Source organism: Bombina bombina, chromosome 12, assembly GCF_027579735.1.
Source record: "Bombina bombina isolate aBomBom1 chromosome 12, aBomBom1.pri, whole genome shotgun sequence".
Taxonomy (NCBI): Eukaryota; Metazoa; Chordata; class Amphibia; order Anura; family Bombinatoridae; genus Bombina; species Bombina bombina.
In genome coordinates this window covers 25,929,917-25,949,616 of record NC_069510.1, presented here as the reverse complement: position 1 = coordinate 25,949,616, position 19,700 = coordinate 25,929,917, and the positions used below count along the sequence as shown (strand labels likewise).

Below are 19,700 nucleotides of genomic sequence, written 5' to 3'. Positions count from 1 at the left end.
TCTATCAGAGCTGCCTGCTTATCTCTTGACCTTGAACCGTACCCTGGAAGCTTGGCGTTTTGCCGAGACGCCATCAAATCCAACTCCGGCACCCCCCACTTGAGGGTTAACCTGGAGAACACCTCCGGATGGAGAGCCCACTCCCCGGGATGAAAAGTCTGTCTGCTTAGAAAATCTGCTTCTCAATTGTCCACTCCTTGAATGTGGATTGCAGACAGACAACAATCGTGAACCACCAACTGAATAATCCAAGCCACCTCCCTCATGGCTAAGGAACTCTGAGTTCCTCCCTGGTGGTTCATGTAAGCCACAGAGGTGATATTGTCCAACTGAGGCCAAGTTATCAGAGAATTGTAAATCGCTCTCAACTCCTCCTAAATCCATAATCCCATCACCTTTAACAAGTCCCAGACTGCTCCCAAGCCTAACAGGCTGGCATCCGTGGTCACGATCACCCAAGAAGGTATCCAGAAGCATGTGCCCTGAGACAGATGTTCCTGAGAAAACCACCATGGAAGAGAGTCTTTTGTTAATACATCTAGATCTATCCTCTGGGACAGATCCAAATGGTTTTCGTTCCATTGCTTAAGCACGCACAATTGCAGAGCACTCAAATGGAATTGAGCAAAGGGAATGATGTCCATGAAAGCGACCATCAAACCAATTACTTCCATACATTGGGCTACAGATGGCCGAACAGTAGACTGAAGTGAGAGGCAAGCAGAGAGAATTTTGGATTTCCTGACCTCCGTCAGAAAAATCTTCATAGATAGGCAATCTATTATAGTCCCTAAAAACACCACCCTTGGAGCTGGAACAAGGGAACTCTTTCCCAGATTCACTTTCCATCCGTGGTAACGTAGAAAAGATAACAAGATCTCTATATGGGAGCTTGCTAGTTAAAAATATGGCGCCTGAACCAGAATGTCGCCCAAAGGAAGAATGGACCGAATGGTCTCCATTTTGAAGTACGGCACCCTGAGAAACCTGTTGAGAAACTTTAGGTCTACAATGGGATGAAAAGTTCCCTCTTTCTTGGGAACTACAAACAGATTTGAATAGAATCCTAGACCCTGTTCCCTTACTGGAACTGGAACAATCACTCCCAGAGAGAAAAGATTCTGAACACAGTTCAAGAATGCCTCTCTTTTTACCTGATCTGCAAACCTGGGAGGGAGAAAATTGAATTCTATCTTGTAACCCAGAGAAACAATGCCCACAGCCCAAGGATCTGGGACATTTTGAAACCACTCCCGAGAAAACAGGGAAAGTCTGCCCCCCACTTGATCCGAATCCGGACCGAGGGCTGACCCCTCATGCTGACTTAGACTGAGCTGAGGATTTCTTAGATTGTTTCCCCTTGCTCCAGGACTGACTAGGTCTCCAAGAGGACTTGGATTGTTCCTGTTTGGAAGCGGAAGAGGAAAGCTTTTTACCTTTGAAATTACGATAGGAACGAAAATTACTTTGACGTCCCTTAAATCTAATCTTCTTGTCTTGCGGTAGAAAAGATCCTTTTTCACCTGTAACATCAGATATTATTTCTACCAGTCCAGGCCCAAACAAAGTCTTACCCTTGTAAGGAAGCGCCAAAAGCTTAGACTTGGAGGAAACATCAGCTGACCAAGACTTAAGCCACAAAGCCCTGCGAGCCAAGACAGAGAAACGAGACACCTTGGCCCCCAATTTAATAACTTGTATATTAGCATCAGAAATAAAAGAATTGGCTAGCTTATAGCCCTAATCCTATCCTGAATTTCCTCCAACAAAGTCTCCTCTATAATAGATTCAGATAAAGCATTGCACCAATAAGATGCTGCACTTGTTACTGTGGCAATACAAACTGCAGGTTGCCATTGAAGACCCTGATGCACATACATCTTCTTCAAATATACCTCCAACTTCTTATCCATTGGATCCTTAAAAGAGCAACTATCCTCTATAGGGATCGTAGTTCTCTTAGCCAGAAACAGCCCCTTCTACTTAGGCACTGTGCACCAAGAATCCTTAATGGAATCAGCAATAGGAAACATTTTCTTAAAAACTGAAGATGGGGAAAACGGAATCCCTGTTTTTTCCCATTCCTGCCTAATAATCTCCGTCACACGATCTGGAACAGGAAACACTTCCGTAGAGGAAGAGACATCATAGAATCTATTAAGCTTACTAGATTTCTTAGAATGAACTACAACAGGAGAGTCAGATAAAACATGAAGGTGTTCAAGCTTAAACCTAAAGCTTACTTCTTCTACCTCAGACAAAAGATTAACACTGTCAGAATCAGAAATTTCACCCTCAGAAGGAACTGAGGTAACATCCTCCATAGAATTATGAGGAGTATCAACCTGTATAGAAGCTGCTGAAACAGGAACCTTACAATCTATTAAGTGTTTAGTTTTCCTCTTGCGTTTTCCTAAAACAGGAAAAGCAGATAAAGCTTCAGATATCACAGAAGATATCTGAGCTCCAAAATCTGCAGGCAAATATACCCCACCAGGAGGTTGAGAGGAACCGCAGGGCACTGCATGTGATGCCATAGAGGTTTGGGACGTTTGAGGAGAGGGCTGCGGCCCTGCCTGAACAGCATCATCCTGAAAGACATTAGGCTCATAAGGCAATAATTTTTCTTTACACTCTAGCGTTCTAGCTAAACAAGTAGTACAAAATCGCAAAGGAGAAACAATTTGCGGCTCTAAACATAATAAACATTTATTAAAAACAATATCAGCATTATCCATGTCCATAGCTAAGAAAAATCAGCCCCAGAAAATAATTTTAATAAAAGACAAACGAAAAAAACAAAAAACTTTATCAAAAAAAGCTAAGTTTGACAACCTCTACACCTTAGCAGTACTGAGTTGCCTACCGCAATTCCAGGAGACTTGAAGAGGACACAGAGACTGCCACACAACTGCATATACACTGAGACAGACTGCAGCAACAACACAGAGACGCCGATCCGTTCCATATAACTGAAACACAAGGATCACATGACCAGCACATCCAGTAAAGCGCAGACAAGAAAAAAGGCATGCAATTTGAAAAAGACATAGCAACAACCGTTACCACAGAAACAAACAAACATTTGCCAAAAATTACAAATTTTACAGCACCCGGTCTTAATGTGCAAATCACATATTGCCTGCATACTGCCTATTGAATCCTGTTCAAAGGATTCCTAAATCACATAAATTAAAAACTGCAGAAAATAAAAAATCAACGTTTTAAAAGTGCAAAGTCTCCTGAAACAAGAAAAAAAAGCACTTACCTGCAGTCTAGCTGCCCAGCAGGAAGACAGCTCAAAAGGTATGAAAGGACACAAACTCCTAACAGAGACCTGTGGAAAAAAAGAAAGAACAGAGTAACCAACTCTGGCTTTCTATATGGCAGCAATATGTTATGAAACAAAGTAAGCACCACCTTACAACTTCCTAACTGCTTAAAAGCCACCACGACTCTGCGGCAGAGATTGACATGGACTACGGCTATACCCAAATCCTTGCTTGCAGGGAAAACTATCTCAATAAAGGATTTAATTTCTTAAGATACCAAACTTCACCTCCTCCATTGACAGAGGCAAAGAGAATGACTGGGGATTATGGGAAGGGGAGTGGTATTTAACAGCTTTGCTGTGGTGCTCTTTGCAGCCTCCTGCTGGATAGGAGAGATAGTCCCACTAGTAATTGATGACATTGTGGACTCACCATATCTTAGGAAAGAAAAACTGTTTTTAAATTGTATTCTCTATTTGAATAATGAAAGACAAAGTTTGGGTTTTATGTCCCTTTAATAAATATATCCATTAGAGGACGATAGATCTTATACCTTATACCCAGAGCACACACATGCATTTTACACAGGTTGTTGCTCATTTTATGTTGTGCTTTCTTTCAGGGGCCTCCTGGAATCCAGGTAACATATCTACCGCAGACATTTATCATAAATTTCTTATTTAGACATGCGTAGGTACTATTTGTGTATTCTATGTTTGTTTTATAATCAGGGACCTCCAGGAATCCCAGGACCAGAAGGACCAAAAGGACCCCCAGGACCTCCAGTAAGTACTCCTTTTTTTTTTTTTTCCAGCTCTTATTGCCTAAACTAATGAATGGGTTGTGATTCCACGCTTTACACTCTCTTATGCAGGGCTTGACAAACCCAGGAGCAGGGTGCCACTGGCTCCTAGAATTTTACCCCTGGCTCCTAACCCTTTGGGTTATTCTTCATAAATCTATATACAAATATCACTGTCTGGTTCCTAAATATTCTTACTGGCTCACCTATAGCTACTGCTCATCATCATTTCATCTGCAAAACACAACATACACCTATTATTGCACGGATCCCCAGTATATCTTTCTTGGTCTTTGTATACATGTGGGGTTGTGGAACTTTTCAAATCAGCATTCATTTTAGAAGTGTATTCATTTTAGATATATCTAAACTGGTTTGAATGATTTATATTTTCTGTCTATTTAGCTATCTGTAGATGTATTATATATATATATATATATATATATATATATATATATATATATATATCTAGTGTTGTAGAAGAGGTACCCTTGTGTGTGTGCATATATATAAATATATATATGTTTATATGTATATATGTTATGGGTAAAGTCAGATATTGGGTAATCCTAGGATTACCCGGGTAAAATGGACATTAAGTAAGATCATAAATCCCCTCAGAGTGCATGTTCTTCATCGAGTCACCACATCAAACATATATATAAGATGCACTGTAATTCCCCCATCTTTCTTTTTTGCCTCTGCCTGGTGGGTTCACTTGAGGTGGATGCCAGAGGATTGACGGGGTGCCCCCCTTCAACCCCCCATGCAGAGGCAAAAAGAATAGTTTAGATGGGGGGAATTACAGTACATCAGGTTTTACCCACAGCCGCTTGGGTAATGTCCGTTTTACCCCGGTAATCCTAGGATTACCCAGATATCTTACTTTACCCATAATATAAATAAAATTATACAATTTATACACCAGTCCATTGATTGAAAAAAGACAATTCTAACATGGTTACTAATTTAATAGATTGGACAGCCCTGCTTTACCCCAAATATGTTCATAAAATGAGCGTGTCATTTTACATTGTGTGTAACATCTTCTTTTGACTGAGAATGTTCTTCTCTATTTTTAGGGTCTTCCTGGTGCACCCGGCCCCCCAGGACCTACTTTTAATTTGAGTGCTGAAAGTCTAAAGGTGTGTATCAAGCAAAGAGGTGCTGGGCGTATAATCACGGAGTGTTTTCAGCGAATAACTTGTGAGCTAAATTGGCTCTTGCTTGAAAACAACTTTCCAACATTTTCTCTATTTATATTGCCCCCTTTTCCTGTAATTCAAGTCTGAAAATTGTGAGTTTCCAGTCCTGCACACGCCTAACCCTGCCACATATCTGTCCCTAATTTGCAGTTTCTTTGTTTTATTTTCTTCTGCCAAAGACAAATAACGGATATTTTGTTAACAGAATGACAGTGGTAAACTCTGTCATCTCCAGACTCAAGCCCGGATTATCCCTGCAGATTAGAAAAGTGGTGGGTGGTGTTTGACCCCTGAAAAACAAATGCAACAAACAAGGTGTAAATCTCCTCTAATAACATTCAGACACTGCCGATATGTCAATCTATTGGAAGACTGCAGAAAAATGTAATTACAAGGTGTTTACTGTCCCATTAAAGTACTATTAAATACAATAGATTTGCCTAATCATCAAGTGCATTAATAACAAGTCAATGCAAAACCACTCTGTATGTCAAATGAGCAGTAGATTTTTTGACAAATTTCCTACCCCCAGTATCATGTGACAGCCATCAGCCAATCATAAAATGAATATACATATACACTGTTAATTTTTGCACATGCTCAGTAGGAGCTGGAGCCTCAGACTTGTGTATATAAAAAGACTCAGAACTAATTGATAATGGAAGTATATTGGACAGAACTTTAATCCCTCCCACCTCCTTTCCCCACTCAGTTTGTTCTTGGCCTCCGAGGAGAGAGGTTGAGAGAGGTGCACTGCGAGCAAGATTTTATTATTTTCTATCTAATCATTTATTGGGAGCTCAGACCTGACTTGAGACCCAGTACCCATCTTCCATTTTGGCTCAGGGAAGACTAGGGAAGATACCTAGGTACTACATGGCAGAAAATAGTGCTGCCATCTAGTGCTCTTGCAGATACGGGCACACTCCCAGGCTAATATTACTGCTTTTCAACACAAAAAAAAGAAAAATTGATAATAGAAGCAAATTATTATTATTATCGTGTTTTTGGAGAGCGCCAAAAGATTCCGCAGCGCTAGAAAGTTGTTTAAAATGTTTTTATCTGAATCATGAAAGAAAACTTTTTGGTTTCATGTCCCTTTAAGGTAGAAAACTTCCCACTAGAAAACATCTACAATAGAATAAATAGTGTAAAATCTGAAGCCAACTTGGGAATCTTCAATGCATTTTTATTGTGTTATGAGAAGTGTGATTAAGGTTTGCTTACACCTTGATTTGGAGTTGAGTTGTATTTTTTGTTTTGTAGTTTTTTTCTCCTTGTTAAAAGGGAAGATGAGTCCTAGTCCTGCCATGGATAGAAAACACCCAGACCCCATGAAATATATATATTTATTTTTTTTACAGAATCCACCTTAATCTCAACACATTTCTGCAAACAATGTTACAACATATTTATGTTCAAAAAAACAAATGTGTTTCTCCAACCACTCATAAACTGTATTCATCACTTTACCAGTGATCCCAAAACGTGTCCCTTTAAACATGGCAATAAGTAATAGTCATTGGTGGCAATGTCTTCAGAAATGGCAGTCATGGCAGCATGTGCACAGGAACATTATCTTCATGGAACAGTACTTTATAAATCATCTTGCCAAGGCTCTGCTCTTAAATCAATCACTTTGTACAATTTTCCTATCAAGTTGCAGGAAGTCATCAAAATTCCCTCTGAATTACAAAACATGGATGCCATAATCTTGCCAGCCCTTGCTTAGGCACAACATTTCATTTCCAAGATGGAGGAGAGTCATGATGCTTTCAGTGCTTGATTTGTGCTTTTTTTCTCAGAACAAAAGTGGTGTTTACAATTCCATGTCCACAACATCCACTACAATTGGTTCTACTATGCCATATGACACTACTGTGCACTCAGCTGTTTTGCATATTGTTAATCTTTGGTCACCCATCCCCAAATCAGGAATTTTGCAGTTCCTTCAGCAACAACTGTTGTTGGGCAACCTATGCAAAAAAGCATCTTTACATGACCTCTTCCCAGCTTAAATTCCCCACACCCTTTTTTAATGCCAGACATGAACACATGACACATCTTTTATCCCTACCTGTCAGCCATTGAGAATTACCAGGAAGTAGTTATCGGCCAATGGGCATTAGAGGGAAGTAGTAGTTATCAGCACGACATACTTATTAGCCAGTGATCAATAGTGGGAAGTGCCTATCAGCCAGTGAGCATTTGTAGAAAGCACATAGCCAATGCACATTAATAGAAACTACAGTTGTATTAGTTCCCATTTACATATAAACGGCTGCTTTTACTTAATTTCTCTTTTTCCATCCTCTATCCCATCTCTTATTTCCCCCTAAATCCTGCCCTATATCCACTAAGCAAATGCATCCAGTGCTATGATCAGTGACATTATTTCTTCTTCTCTCATGCAGCGTATTTTCCCATTTCCCGGACCATGGGGTGAAGGAGGGCCCTTAGATCTATTACAGAGCTTGGAGGAGGATTTGAGACTCCTGGCTGCTCCACCAAATGGTTCCAAAGAAAACCCAGCAAGTACCTGTAAGGAGCTGCATCTTGTACAACCACAGTTCACCGATGGTTAGTATGTCTACTTATTGTACTCATTTTAATTACATGTGTTATTGGGGACTTAATTCTGAGTCTAATATCCATTTAATGCAGGGGAGATCAACTTTGGCACTCCATAGGTTTTGGAACTACATTTCCCATGATGCTAGCCAACTGAGGCTCAGTCATCTTAAAGGGACAGTCTACACAAGAATTTTTATTGTTTAACAAGATAGATAATCCCTTTATTACCCATTCCCCAGTTTTGCATAACCAACACGGTTATATTAATATATGTTTTACCTCTGTGATTACATTGTATCTAAGCCTCTGCAGTCTGCCCCTTATCTCAGTGCTTTTGACAGACATGCAGTTTAGCCAATCAGTGCAGACTCCTAAATAATTCCACATGTGTGTCATATAGATGTTATCTATATAACACACATGTACTAGTACTCTCTAACTGTGAAAAACTTTAAAAATGCTCTGAGCTAAGAGGCGGTTTTCAACGGTTTAGAAATCAGTTTGAGCCTAGCTAGGTTTAGCTTTTCAAAAATACCACCAAGGGAACAAAGCAAATTTAATGATCAAAGTCAATTGCAAAGTTGTTTAAAATTGCAGGCCCTATCTGAATCATGAAAGTTTAATTTTGACTAGACTGTCCCTTTAAAGTGTCTGAACATCATGGGGAATTTAGTTCCATAACCTCTATAGTGCCAAAGTTGATAACCCTGATTTAAAGAGACTCAAAAGTCATAAAACTAGGGCAATTTTAAAATAAATAAAATGTCCCTGTACTGAGATTTCTTCTTCTTTTTTTAATATTTGTTTCTATTATTATTATTATTATTATTATCAGCTAGTAAGCAAACAGTCACTAGAGGTCCATTGTTTCCCACACTTCCTGTTATCTTCAAAATGCAAAAAACAGCTTTGCTGCATTTGTTTTTCAATGGCCATTTAGCCCACACCACCATATGTGGAAGAGCCAAGCCAAGGGTAACATTTTATATTACAATTAGACACGTGCATTTGTTTTGTTATGAATGCACATTTAGTAAAGAAACATGGGTATTTGTCTCTTTAAAACAAGCCGAATATCCGAATGCAGCATGAAATTAGAAGAAAATGAAGGCATAATGCCGAATTCAGCAGTATTCATTAGTTTCCTTTAAATAGTTAAAAATAGTTACCTAAGAGTTCTGGCGAGCCGCTGTAACCCGCCCGTCTTCTTCACAGAGCCCAGTCGCACTAACAGGAGGCCTACACTAATGGAGGTTTTTTAGTTAGTTTAGCCTCCAATTAGTGCAGATGTGGCCCTGTTCGTTTAACGAAGAAAAATGTATATGTTCTATGAATGGTCGGTATTCGTTTAGTTTAATGTGAAGGTAAAGTTGATCGGTATTGGAAATATCAATGTAATTAGTATAAAAAATAAACCCCACTTTCATTCATGATTTTTTTTTAAATGATAAAATAAAACTTTTATTCAGGATATTTGATCCGATTTTAACATACCCCATCTCCTCCCGACGCCGGTATACGACTTTCTTATTGGTGACGTCACCTCAATTGCCCAATTGATTTTCTGGCCGTTAGGCGGCCAACTCCCCACACAAAACGCCCCTTCTATCCACTGCGCCTGCGCTTCATTTAGCGTCTTAGCCATTGCATATAGAGGTGCATTGCGCATACGCACCGCTCCTCATTTCATTAATGAGCTTGGATGCCTATGTAGAGAGCGGGTGGGACCGCTCTCTACGTCACAGAATTGAGAGAACAACTAGGAAAAAGAAAAGGGGCGGAGGAACGGAGCAGTAAGGATTTCTAACTAAAATTAAAAATAAAAATATTCATTAATCATTTAAAAAAAATAAACGTATCGACTTTGTTATATATATTGTAATAAAGCCAACTACCTATTCCACACTGCCCCACTTTACCTTCACTTTAAAACGAGACAAATACTGAACAGCGCGGGCGCCGAATATTAGACATACAAAGTATTTTGACTATTCGGAACCAAAGTTACGGCTGAACCAAAACTTTTTTAAATTTAGATCATTTTTGAACATAAATAAACATATAGAAATGTAACTTTCTGTTATATTATTGTTGTTTTCCTTTTTTCCTTAGGTTACTACTACATTGACCCCAATCAAGGGAGCCCTAATGATTCTTTCCTTGTTTACTGTAACTTTTCCGCTGAAGGAGAGACTTGTGTGCCCCCTCAACAGAGCCAGGTATTTTGCGCTAATATAGAAGTAATTCCTTACTAAGAACGAAATGAGAATTATAATAAATATATTTTACTCCTAGTAACAGAAATAAATGAAGTACAGAACATATGTAATGAGTATATACAATCAATAATTTTCCCTGTTAAACAGTACTAGATGGCAGGACTATTATTACCTAGCAGAGACATGCAGTCAGGATAGTCATTGCCTCACCTGTCATGAAAAGAAAAAAGAAAATAATGTTAAAGTAAAATAAAAATAAATAAAAACGTACCAAATGTTCTGACTTTAGCTGCAGATATATGGAGAAAGGCAGCGGCAATCTCAGCCTCCCCCGATTGAAGGTACTGTATGCAGTGCCAACTCACTGTCTGTCAGGTCAAGAGTCTAATTTCATCATTAAGACAATCAGGAAAAGCCCCAAGTGAGGCAGCTCTCATATCTGCCTCTTGGGGGAAGCACTGTCAATCTGTGCTGTGGGTGGGAACTAATAGAAGCAGGAAATCTGGACGGCAGAAATATTGTGCTGCAACTGTCTTTCCACTAAAAAATGAGCACAGCAATTTTTGTTTTGAGCGCAATGTTTGCAGCATCAGCAGCAGGAGAGGTAATTATTTTAGTGCCTCTCTCCACTCTGCTCTGCGTGTCCTGTGTGGGTGGGGCTGGGTTCCACTTATACATTTCCCTATGTATGTAGAGGGCTGCTGGCACGTGCAATGCAGGGTAGCAGCAGTCCTTGCTCTATTTTGGCTGCTGGCTGTGCTTTTTTGCAAACTACAAGCAGCAAACAGCAGCGATCCCTTACAATGAGTCTGGGTATAGTTTGCACACAATCAATATTTAAATGCCCTGGTGGCAAATGAGTGATGTAGTGTGCACTGGCTGCACAAGCGGCTTAATTTACAGTGATCTTTTCATCCGTGGTTAGTTGCTTATGGAGGGAACATTAAGAACTTTGTGTGCCTGTATGACTGTAATAGATAGTTATGGATCCTTTATGCTGCCCGAAATGCTTTAAAGGTGCAAACTATAAAACGGAAATTATAGAAGCAATAATTTGTATCCCATCTCCTTACCATAACTTTTTAGAGTGGAACAAATGATATCAGATCAAAACAACAGACTATTAAAATACAGGCAGGAGAGGCGAAACGAGTATGGGAATGTAAATTGCTTATATATTAGGCTGGCAAACGTTTTTATACAAATAGAATTATAAAAATAGCTAGAAGTGCATTGTAATTTGGGTGAAAATATTTTCTACTATCACAATTTGGCAACTTACCGTCTCGGAACACACCACTTGAGAAACACTGATCTAGGTAGCTGAGCAGGGTAATGTCAGGACTAGAAGTTACAGAGTGGTGCTTTGGTTGTTTTTAAATATTGTTATAAATGTTCAGACAAAAACTCTAAAAGATTAAAATTCTGGTTATTAAGAATGATTTTTGCCTTCAAAGCCGCTATGGAACCTAAAACATTGTCAAATGTATGTCATTTATATTCACAGATCGCGGTTAAACCATGGCTCCAAAGTTACGAGTTGCAGGAAGGATTCCAGTGGTTCAGCACACTCCCTGAGGGATTCACAGTAAGATTCTAGGGATTTTCATATTGTATAACAGTTTTCCTTAAAGGGAGAGTCTAGTCAAAATTAAACTTTCCTGATTGAGATAGGGCATGACATTTTAAACAACTTTCCAGTTGACTTTTATCATTAAATTTGCTTTGATCCCTTGGTGGTATTTTTTTTTTCACAGTTGGACAGTACTAGTGTCATATAGATAACATTGTGCTCACTTCCGTGAAGTTATTTAGGAGTCTGCACTGATTGGCTAAACTGCAAGTCTGTCAAAAGCACTGAGATAGGGTGCAGTCTGCAGAGGCTTAGATACAAGGTAATCACAGAGGTAAAATTATATTTCTATAACAGTGTTGGTTATGCAAAACTGGGGAATGGGTAATAAAGGGATTGTCTATCTTTTTAAACAATAAAAATTCTGGTGTAGACTGTCCCTTTAAAGGGACAGTCAACACTTAAATTGGTATTGTTTAAAAAGAAAGACAACACCTTTACTACCCATTCCCCAGCTTTTCACAACCAACACTGTTATATTAATATACTTTATGACATTTAAACCTCTACATTTCTGCCTGTTTCTAAGCCACTACAGACAGTCTCTTATCACATGCTTTTTTTTTATTTGTTTTCACAACAGGAGACTGCTAGTTCATGTGGGCCATATACATAACATTGTGCTCACGCCCGTTGAGTTATTTAAGAGTCAGCACAACACAGCTTAATTGGCTAAAATTCATGCCAATAGATAATAAATAAAATGTGACCAGGGGCTGTCAAACGATGCTTAGATACAAGGTAATCACAGAGTTAAAAAGTATAATGGTATAAGTACACCTATAGACATACACATTTGCCATAAGTAATCCCAGTTGTAACAAGTAAATATTATTGGTTTCAAAATATAAGGGATAATCATGCAGACCCCAAAATGTGACAAATTGGTATTAGATACATTTTTCTATTTTCACAAATTTAATTTTAAAATTAAGTTTTTCTGAATACAAATTTTTTGGGAAATATAAGACGTACAAATAATAATGAAAATCAGCTTATAGAAGAAAATTCCTACTAATGGCTCTATGTACAAAGCTGCATAAGCTATTCCGGGTTCATACATGCAAGTTTGCTTTCTGCAATGTAAGAAGCAGCGATCATTAAACTGGTCACGTGAGAGAAGGGAGGGGCTTTACACACTCACTTGAGCGTATAATAATACATACTGGCAGCGGACGAACAGGATCCGCTGCCCGTATGCCGCGAAGGAGAGCAGGCAATTTCTCAAGTTGAGAAGCTTGTCCACTCCCCTTTTAATACATGGAGCCCATAGTTGTCACTTATGGTAGAAAAAAAAAATACATGATCATGGTAGCAATATTTATGTTACCGTGTTTCTAAATCTAACTGCATCGTGTACACAGCTTATCAGGCTTGTGTCATTGTGGCACACTCGGGTATAGAACACTTCAGCATTTCACCATGGTATATTTTCCTTGCAATGTTTGACTATGGCCACATGACTGTGTGACACGTTTTTACAGTGCTATATACTATGTACTTTTCCTGTGACACACGTTATATCAGCGTTTCTTAACTCCATTTCTCAGATGTCACTCACCGGTCAGATTCTAAGGATTTCCCTAAATGAGTAGCGGTGAGTCAGTCACAGTGAGTGAGTGAGTGAGCAGCTGACTAGACCAGGCAAAGAATTAGAATCTGGCCTGTAAGGGGGACTCAATGGTAGAACTGGGCAACACTGATTTCTGTGATACATTTAATGTTTACTTTAGCAGCATCAGGGCAAAACATAAATAAATAATAAAACAGTTGGAGTAGCCCTTTCCATTGCTCTAGGTAGCCCCAGAGGTACATGTACCAGAGGTTGATAAAAAAGGCTCTTTATTATTTATGAATAGGTCTCTAAGAAGTTTTCATGCAATTGCATTTTGTGCAATTTAATCCTTCCTACAAAGTCCTCTATAAAGCAAGCCCCCTACATACCCCACTCTCTCTGCAAGTAGTCTTCAAAGTGCCCTGTTTCTGACCTCTGCTTCTCAGCCTCCAACATAACCACCTCCTACTCTCACCTGTAGGGCTTCTCTGGCATTGCATCTGGCTAGTAGGAACTGCTACCACAGTTTGTCTGAAGGCCTCCGTTTTCAATGCTTCAAATAGTCCCATAAAGGGACATTAAACACTTTGAGATGGTAATATTATTATTATTCTTTTTTTATAAAGCGCCAACAGATTCTGCAGCGCTGTCCATGAGTACAAAGGTGAAACAATACAATATAAGGCAAAAAAATGTACAGACAAATACAGGGGGAATTGAGGGCCCTATTCCCGTGGGAACTTACAATCTAGATGGGTAGGAGGATGGGAAACAGGAGGTGGGTAATATAAAAGGATACATTGTGTGTGTGTATATATGAATATATATATATATATATACACACACACACACACAGGCGAGCTGCAGCGGACAGGGGCGCATATGTCCGCCCCTGTCCGCCGTAGCTTGATAAATCGACCCCATAGAGTTGTGCTTTGTGTTGATGCTGTGATTATGTATTTTCTCTCTTCTCATCTCCTCCTTTATTGTTTGTGTCTCTGCAGTTCAGTTACAGTGAAGCAGGCGTAGTGCAGCTGCGCTTTTTGCGGTTACAGAGCGTCACGGTACATCAAACGGTGAGGTATGTGTGCCAAGCCATGAAAGGACACACTGCCAAGGACAAAGATGTGAAGTTTTTGACCGACATGCGGGAGCAAAGCTTTCTGGTGACGTTGCAAGGCTGCGCGGTACGAGAAATAACGTATAAGTGAATTGATAGATTAATCAAACTGATTGACAGAAAAACTAAGTAGAAATTTGTTCTTTAATTTTTGTTTACGATTTTCATTTTAAAATTATGGATCTAAACAATTTTTTTATAGTTTACTGAGAACTTGTACTACATGAGACAATTTCTTATGACACATGTCAGTAGTTAAAGAGATATTAGATTTAGAATTAAACTTTCATGATTCAGATAGAGCATGTAATTAAATTCTATTATCAAATGTACTTTTTTCTCTTGGTATCCCTTGTTAAAAAGCATACCTAGGTAGGCTTAGCAGCAGCAATGTACTACTGAAAGCTAGCTGGTGATTGGTGGCTATGCACATATTCCTCTAAATGTTTTGGCAGCATTTAAATTGTCACTATTGTTAGCAAAATGTGTATTGCTTTGAAGTCCAGTGATAAAACTCTTAAACAGGCCTCTTGATTATGTCTTTCTTACCTCTTCTGCTGTTGCCAGCTATGGACAGATATAAATTTGCTCTTGTGTTCTTTGGCAGTGGGAAGAATCACTCAACCGGACTGACACTCTCCTCCATTTTGCACCCTTGGACCTTTCTCTTCTCCCACTTCGAGATTTAGCTTTGTTTAACGATGGAGACTCACACCACCATTATGGTTTCATAGTAGGACCCGTATGCTTCAGCTAAGACCACGAGCCATAAGTCTTGTGGACTTCTGAGGACTCCTTCCAAGATCAAGGGTGGAAGACCCACACTATTTATAAAGGACATTTTGTAACATGGGTCCCATTGATCTTGGCTCTTTATCCAACTCTCTCAGGAAGGGAGAACATTTATTGTTTACAATGGAGTTTTTTCTTTTCTTTTTGGTGCTAAGATCAAATTCTCCAACAAAATCTCCTGGTGAGAACGACACACAAACACACACCTCATGACTTCCTGCGTGAATAATGTTTATTGTGCAATATGTTCAAGGAAGAATACTGTGGTACAATATAAATAGACTATTAAAATGGTGCTACGGTTATACTTTATGTACACAAGTTGTTTACACAGCAAGAACAATGTGCAGAACCTGTAGGTTTGAAGTACGGAATACAGACACATAGGCCTTGTGTAAAAAGTCCTCACAAATAAAACTGGCATATCTTTAAATATGCTGTTTTGTTTGTTTATTTAAATTTTCCTGTTAAGTGTTTAACACAACAGACGATCCATAAACAGTATTTGCAGAGATATTATTTAAAATCACCACCAAGAATTCATGTTACAATATATTTTACAATTATTTTGAAAAATAACAACTGTGGATTGGTTTCCAGTTAAAAAGGAGACAAGGTCTTTAATATTAAAGTAATTATATATATATATAATGAGACATTTTATGAAAATAATTTAAATTTGGAGCAATAGCATTCAACTATAAATATAAAAAGTTGTAATACGTCCGGTGATTTGTGTATAAACTAGCTAACGTTATAACAAAAAACACACATTCTAGGATCTAAGCTGCACTATTTATGGTAAGAATTACATTTTTTGCCAGCGTGTAGAAATTAAATCTGTCATTTCCATTAATATATAAGTGCCTTATCTCCTCTACCAAAGTCTATAATCATAATTGCATGAAGACTCAAGGTAATGTACACTATCCACTCTGATCAAAATACCCAAGTGTAATCTTTCCTTCCTGAGTAGGGAACACACTCTGATCCACTTTGTGTATTTTCGATGTATACATCCTATGTGTATGTATTTGTGGCTTTTTTTGAGTCTGTAATGAAATTATATGAAATGCATTGTATATATACATATAAAAAGACACAGTGTCTGCACTAAATAAATTTCCTTTTGTTATACAAAGTTTTATTGTGATGCTTTTTAGAACAATACTGTTGAAAAGAAATAATAAATGGATCTGGAATGTAAGCGATATTTTCAATCTTATGGGGTGTATTTTGGCCAAGGTAAACAAGGCACTTGCATAGGGCAGCAGATTTTGAGTCTCACTACACACACACTTACTGCACACACGCATACATACATGCATACTGCGCTGCACATGCACACTGCACATGCACAAACACTCACCATATACACACACACTCACTACACACATACACACACATGCACTTGAACATAAACATTTACTTTAGAAACTCCATGAACAAAAGTCACGTTACACTCTGATCAAAAGATATTATGGCCAAAGAAGGCCGAAATCATAAGGGGGAGCAGAATTTTCAGAGCCTTGGGCAGCACAAAACCTAAATACGCCACTAGAGTTGTAATGAAAATATCCTATAACTTACTTTTTAATGTAGCGCTGAACTTAAAATACCCCACACTCCTGCCGCCCACTTCAAATGTAAATTTTTTTGTGAGCTGTTTTAACTGTTCTCCAATCGGTGCTTTAGCAACAAAATAAAATTATGTGAGTGCCATATGGCTAGAGCACCGATTGGAGAGTAGTTCAAACTGTTAGCTCACATAAAAAAATTACTTTCAAAGTGGGCGGCCGAACCGTGGGGTATTTCACTTTCAGCGCTTCATTACAACTGATTAAATAATCTCTATCTAAAATACAGCTAACTATGCATGCGTGTATGTTAGTTCAATAATATAGTACTACAAAAAGTAACAATAGTGATACTGATCCACTACTAATATACTAATCTTTCAACTCAAATGAGCAGTAAGGCCATGTCAAGGCTTCAACTGAGTTACTAGCCATTTATACCCCTTAAATTACATTCACACATCTTTCATATCTCCGTTTGGATTTTTCAGTTTAAGACCTGGATGTCCCATCTGGTTAACCTGGATTGATTGTTCATATATTAGCGTTTTTCTGCCCATTGTAAACTTCTGACTGTCCTTATGCAGGTATCGTCTTATTTTGGCGTTCCGTAGAGACTGTTACTGATAATAAGAGCTCTTATCTTTCTCAGTACTAAATGACTAAGTCTAGTACACCACCTTATAGTGACCAGGGTTTCCCTTTTTCAATATAAACTGTACAGCAGCTCGGAAATCCTTTGAAACTTTCAGTCTAAGTTTTCCAAGGAAGCTCCACTAAAGAAACCCAAAGAACTGAGGTCCAATCAGTTCCCTCCCTCTTTAAGTTAAGATTTGTGTTATGTACCAGATCCTTCAAACCTTGTATGTGGTTGACCAAAGAGTATATTTTCACTTATACAGATATGATGTAATTTGTGCTCCTCCAGTATGGTTCTTCCTTTTTTAGGTTCCTTGGGAAATGCTGAGCTTTGGACTGTTCTCCGGGATATTGCTCACTGTTGGTGTAACTGTGCCAGCATCAAATCTTGCAATAACCTAATGTAATTCTCATAACTTAAAAATGCCCCCATAACTTAACTGAGCACACCCATAAATAAAATATTAAGATATGCAAAAATAATTAACTGCATATGTCCAACAAACCATTGTTTTTATTCTTCTGGGCATGCTCACAAAGTGTATAATTTATTATTTGATCTTGTTTGCTATGCCAGTTTATTGCCAAATCAGACCACTCTAATCATAGGCACATAGAAAATCTGGCACTCTCTTGCAAGCACACAGCTAGATTAAAAGCAAAATGGAAGAGTTGGTTAAAGCATTTAAACAAATGGTCAAGGTCTCTTCATCCCTAGGTCCCTAGCCACACAACGCATTCCTTCAACTAAACACACTGAGATACAAACAGGGGTGACACATGCCCTTTGTAATTTCCCAAGACACGTACAAAACACGGAAATGGACTGCACTCTCAAAGCGTACTAGGTACACATCCCATGACCCTGCAAATCTCACAGCCCTGGGTGCTCACCAGCACTCAGACAGCTGCACAGCTTTTAGTAATTCACTGAATTATGTATGTATGTAAAAATGATATAATTTACATGATTTTATTAAAAGTAAATCAACAATTTATGCTGTGACATTTCAGGGATCCAATTCTTGAAAAACAAGTGAAAATAACACACTTAAATAGTGAAATAATCTTACCTGTGAGCTTACTGAGTAAGTGAGTAAGAATTCAGGTTGTACTAAGGATTTCTTCCTCTGTGCAGTCAGGGCCGTCTTTAATATTGACTGGACCATGGGCAAAAACGTTCTTGGGCCCCCCTCCACCCAATGCAATTTCGCTCTCCACCCCAATATCCCAAAAAACAACTAAATCAATTTATTTATTTTAAATTATTAGCCCAGTAGTGGATCATCCACTGCTGGGCTAATAATTTAAAAAAAAAAAATTAAATAAATTGCAATATGTGAAACTGGACCTAAGCAGTGCTAATAAGTAAATAAATATATAAATTCCTCCACTGTGGATTCATTTAATATGCTTTTGAATGTGATTCTGGTGTGAGGTTAGCTGTTTAAAGAGATTTAGGGCAGCCAACAGGAGCAAAGCAAGGTAAAGACTGAGGAGGAAGCATGGAGATGTAGACAAATATAAGTTTACCGACTGGAACAGCAGAACTACTATGGGAAGCTATACAATCTGAGACAGAGAGACAACAAAAACTATAAAAATAAATCTTACATTAATGTGTGAAGTATCAGCATGACACTATACATCAGCCACAGCAACACATGTCCCTTCTTTGCTAGGAACAAGTTCCCTCTCACCCTGTACTAGACAATGCTGCATGGGGAGGGGCATGTGTGCACTCACTTATTCTTCCCACTGACACCTTTGTACAAAGCACTGTTCCCCTAACAAACTTCAGTTAGTTGATCTAAGGGCCAAAGCAGAAAGAGCAGGGCTAAGGGGACCAGCAGACTGGATGCTGTCTGCCCAAGGCTTCATGGATACAGTGTGAGACAAGTCACACAGCCTCAAGACTGAAGAGAACAGTGTGTGTCGCTGCACAGATGCTCAAATCCTCATGTGCCTGCCGCTCCAGCTTTCTGCTGCATGTGTCTACAGTCAGCTCTACCCAGAAACAATCCCCACAACCAGAGCAGTTACCTGGTAACAGTGGTAACCCCAGCAGGACCTTTTCTGATGCAGTGGGAATGGCTGGATGCCGATTTAGGGCTTAGCATTCAGTGCTGCACAGTGCACATCTAAAACAGCACATGGCAATAGCTTGGCATGTCACATGACACCGGCACGGTCTGGCACAGTTTCTCACAAATAAATATAAGCAGAGAACTTTTGACTGTGACAGTATTAGGACTGACTGTGTGTGTTCCCCATGTTACATCAGCAGTCTGGTATGAACCCCCCAAAAAATA

The 19,700-nt window shown here is 38.8% G+C and overlaps 1 protein-coding gene across 1 annotated transcript in view; it reads left to right on the top strand.

Moving 5' to 3' along the window:
• Positions 1-16,313, top strand: part of LOC128642637 (collagen alpha-1(I) chain-like) — a 509,301-nt gene extending 492,988 nt beyond the window's left edge. The window contains exons 61-68 of the mRNA XM_053695420.1: positions 3,895-3,912; positions 4,004-4,057; positions 5,157-5,219; positions 7,694-7,859; positions 9,966-10,072; positions 11,580-11,660; positions 14,265-14,447; positions 14,988-16,313. Of these exons, the coding sequence (XP_053551395.1) occupies positions 3,895-3,912; positions 4,004-4,057; positions 5,157-5,219; positions 7,694-7,859; positions 9,966-10,072; positions 11,580-11,660; positions 14,265-14,447; positions 14,988-15,137 (822 nt within the window). The 3' untranslated portion in view covers positions 15,138-16,313. The remainder of the gene's footprint in view (positions 1-3,894; positions 3,913-4,003; positions 4,058-5,156; positions 5,220-7,693; positions 7,860-9,965; positions 10,073-11,579; positions 11,661-14,264; positions 14,448-14,987) is intronic.
• Positions 16,314-19,700: the final 3,387 nt, after the last annotated feature.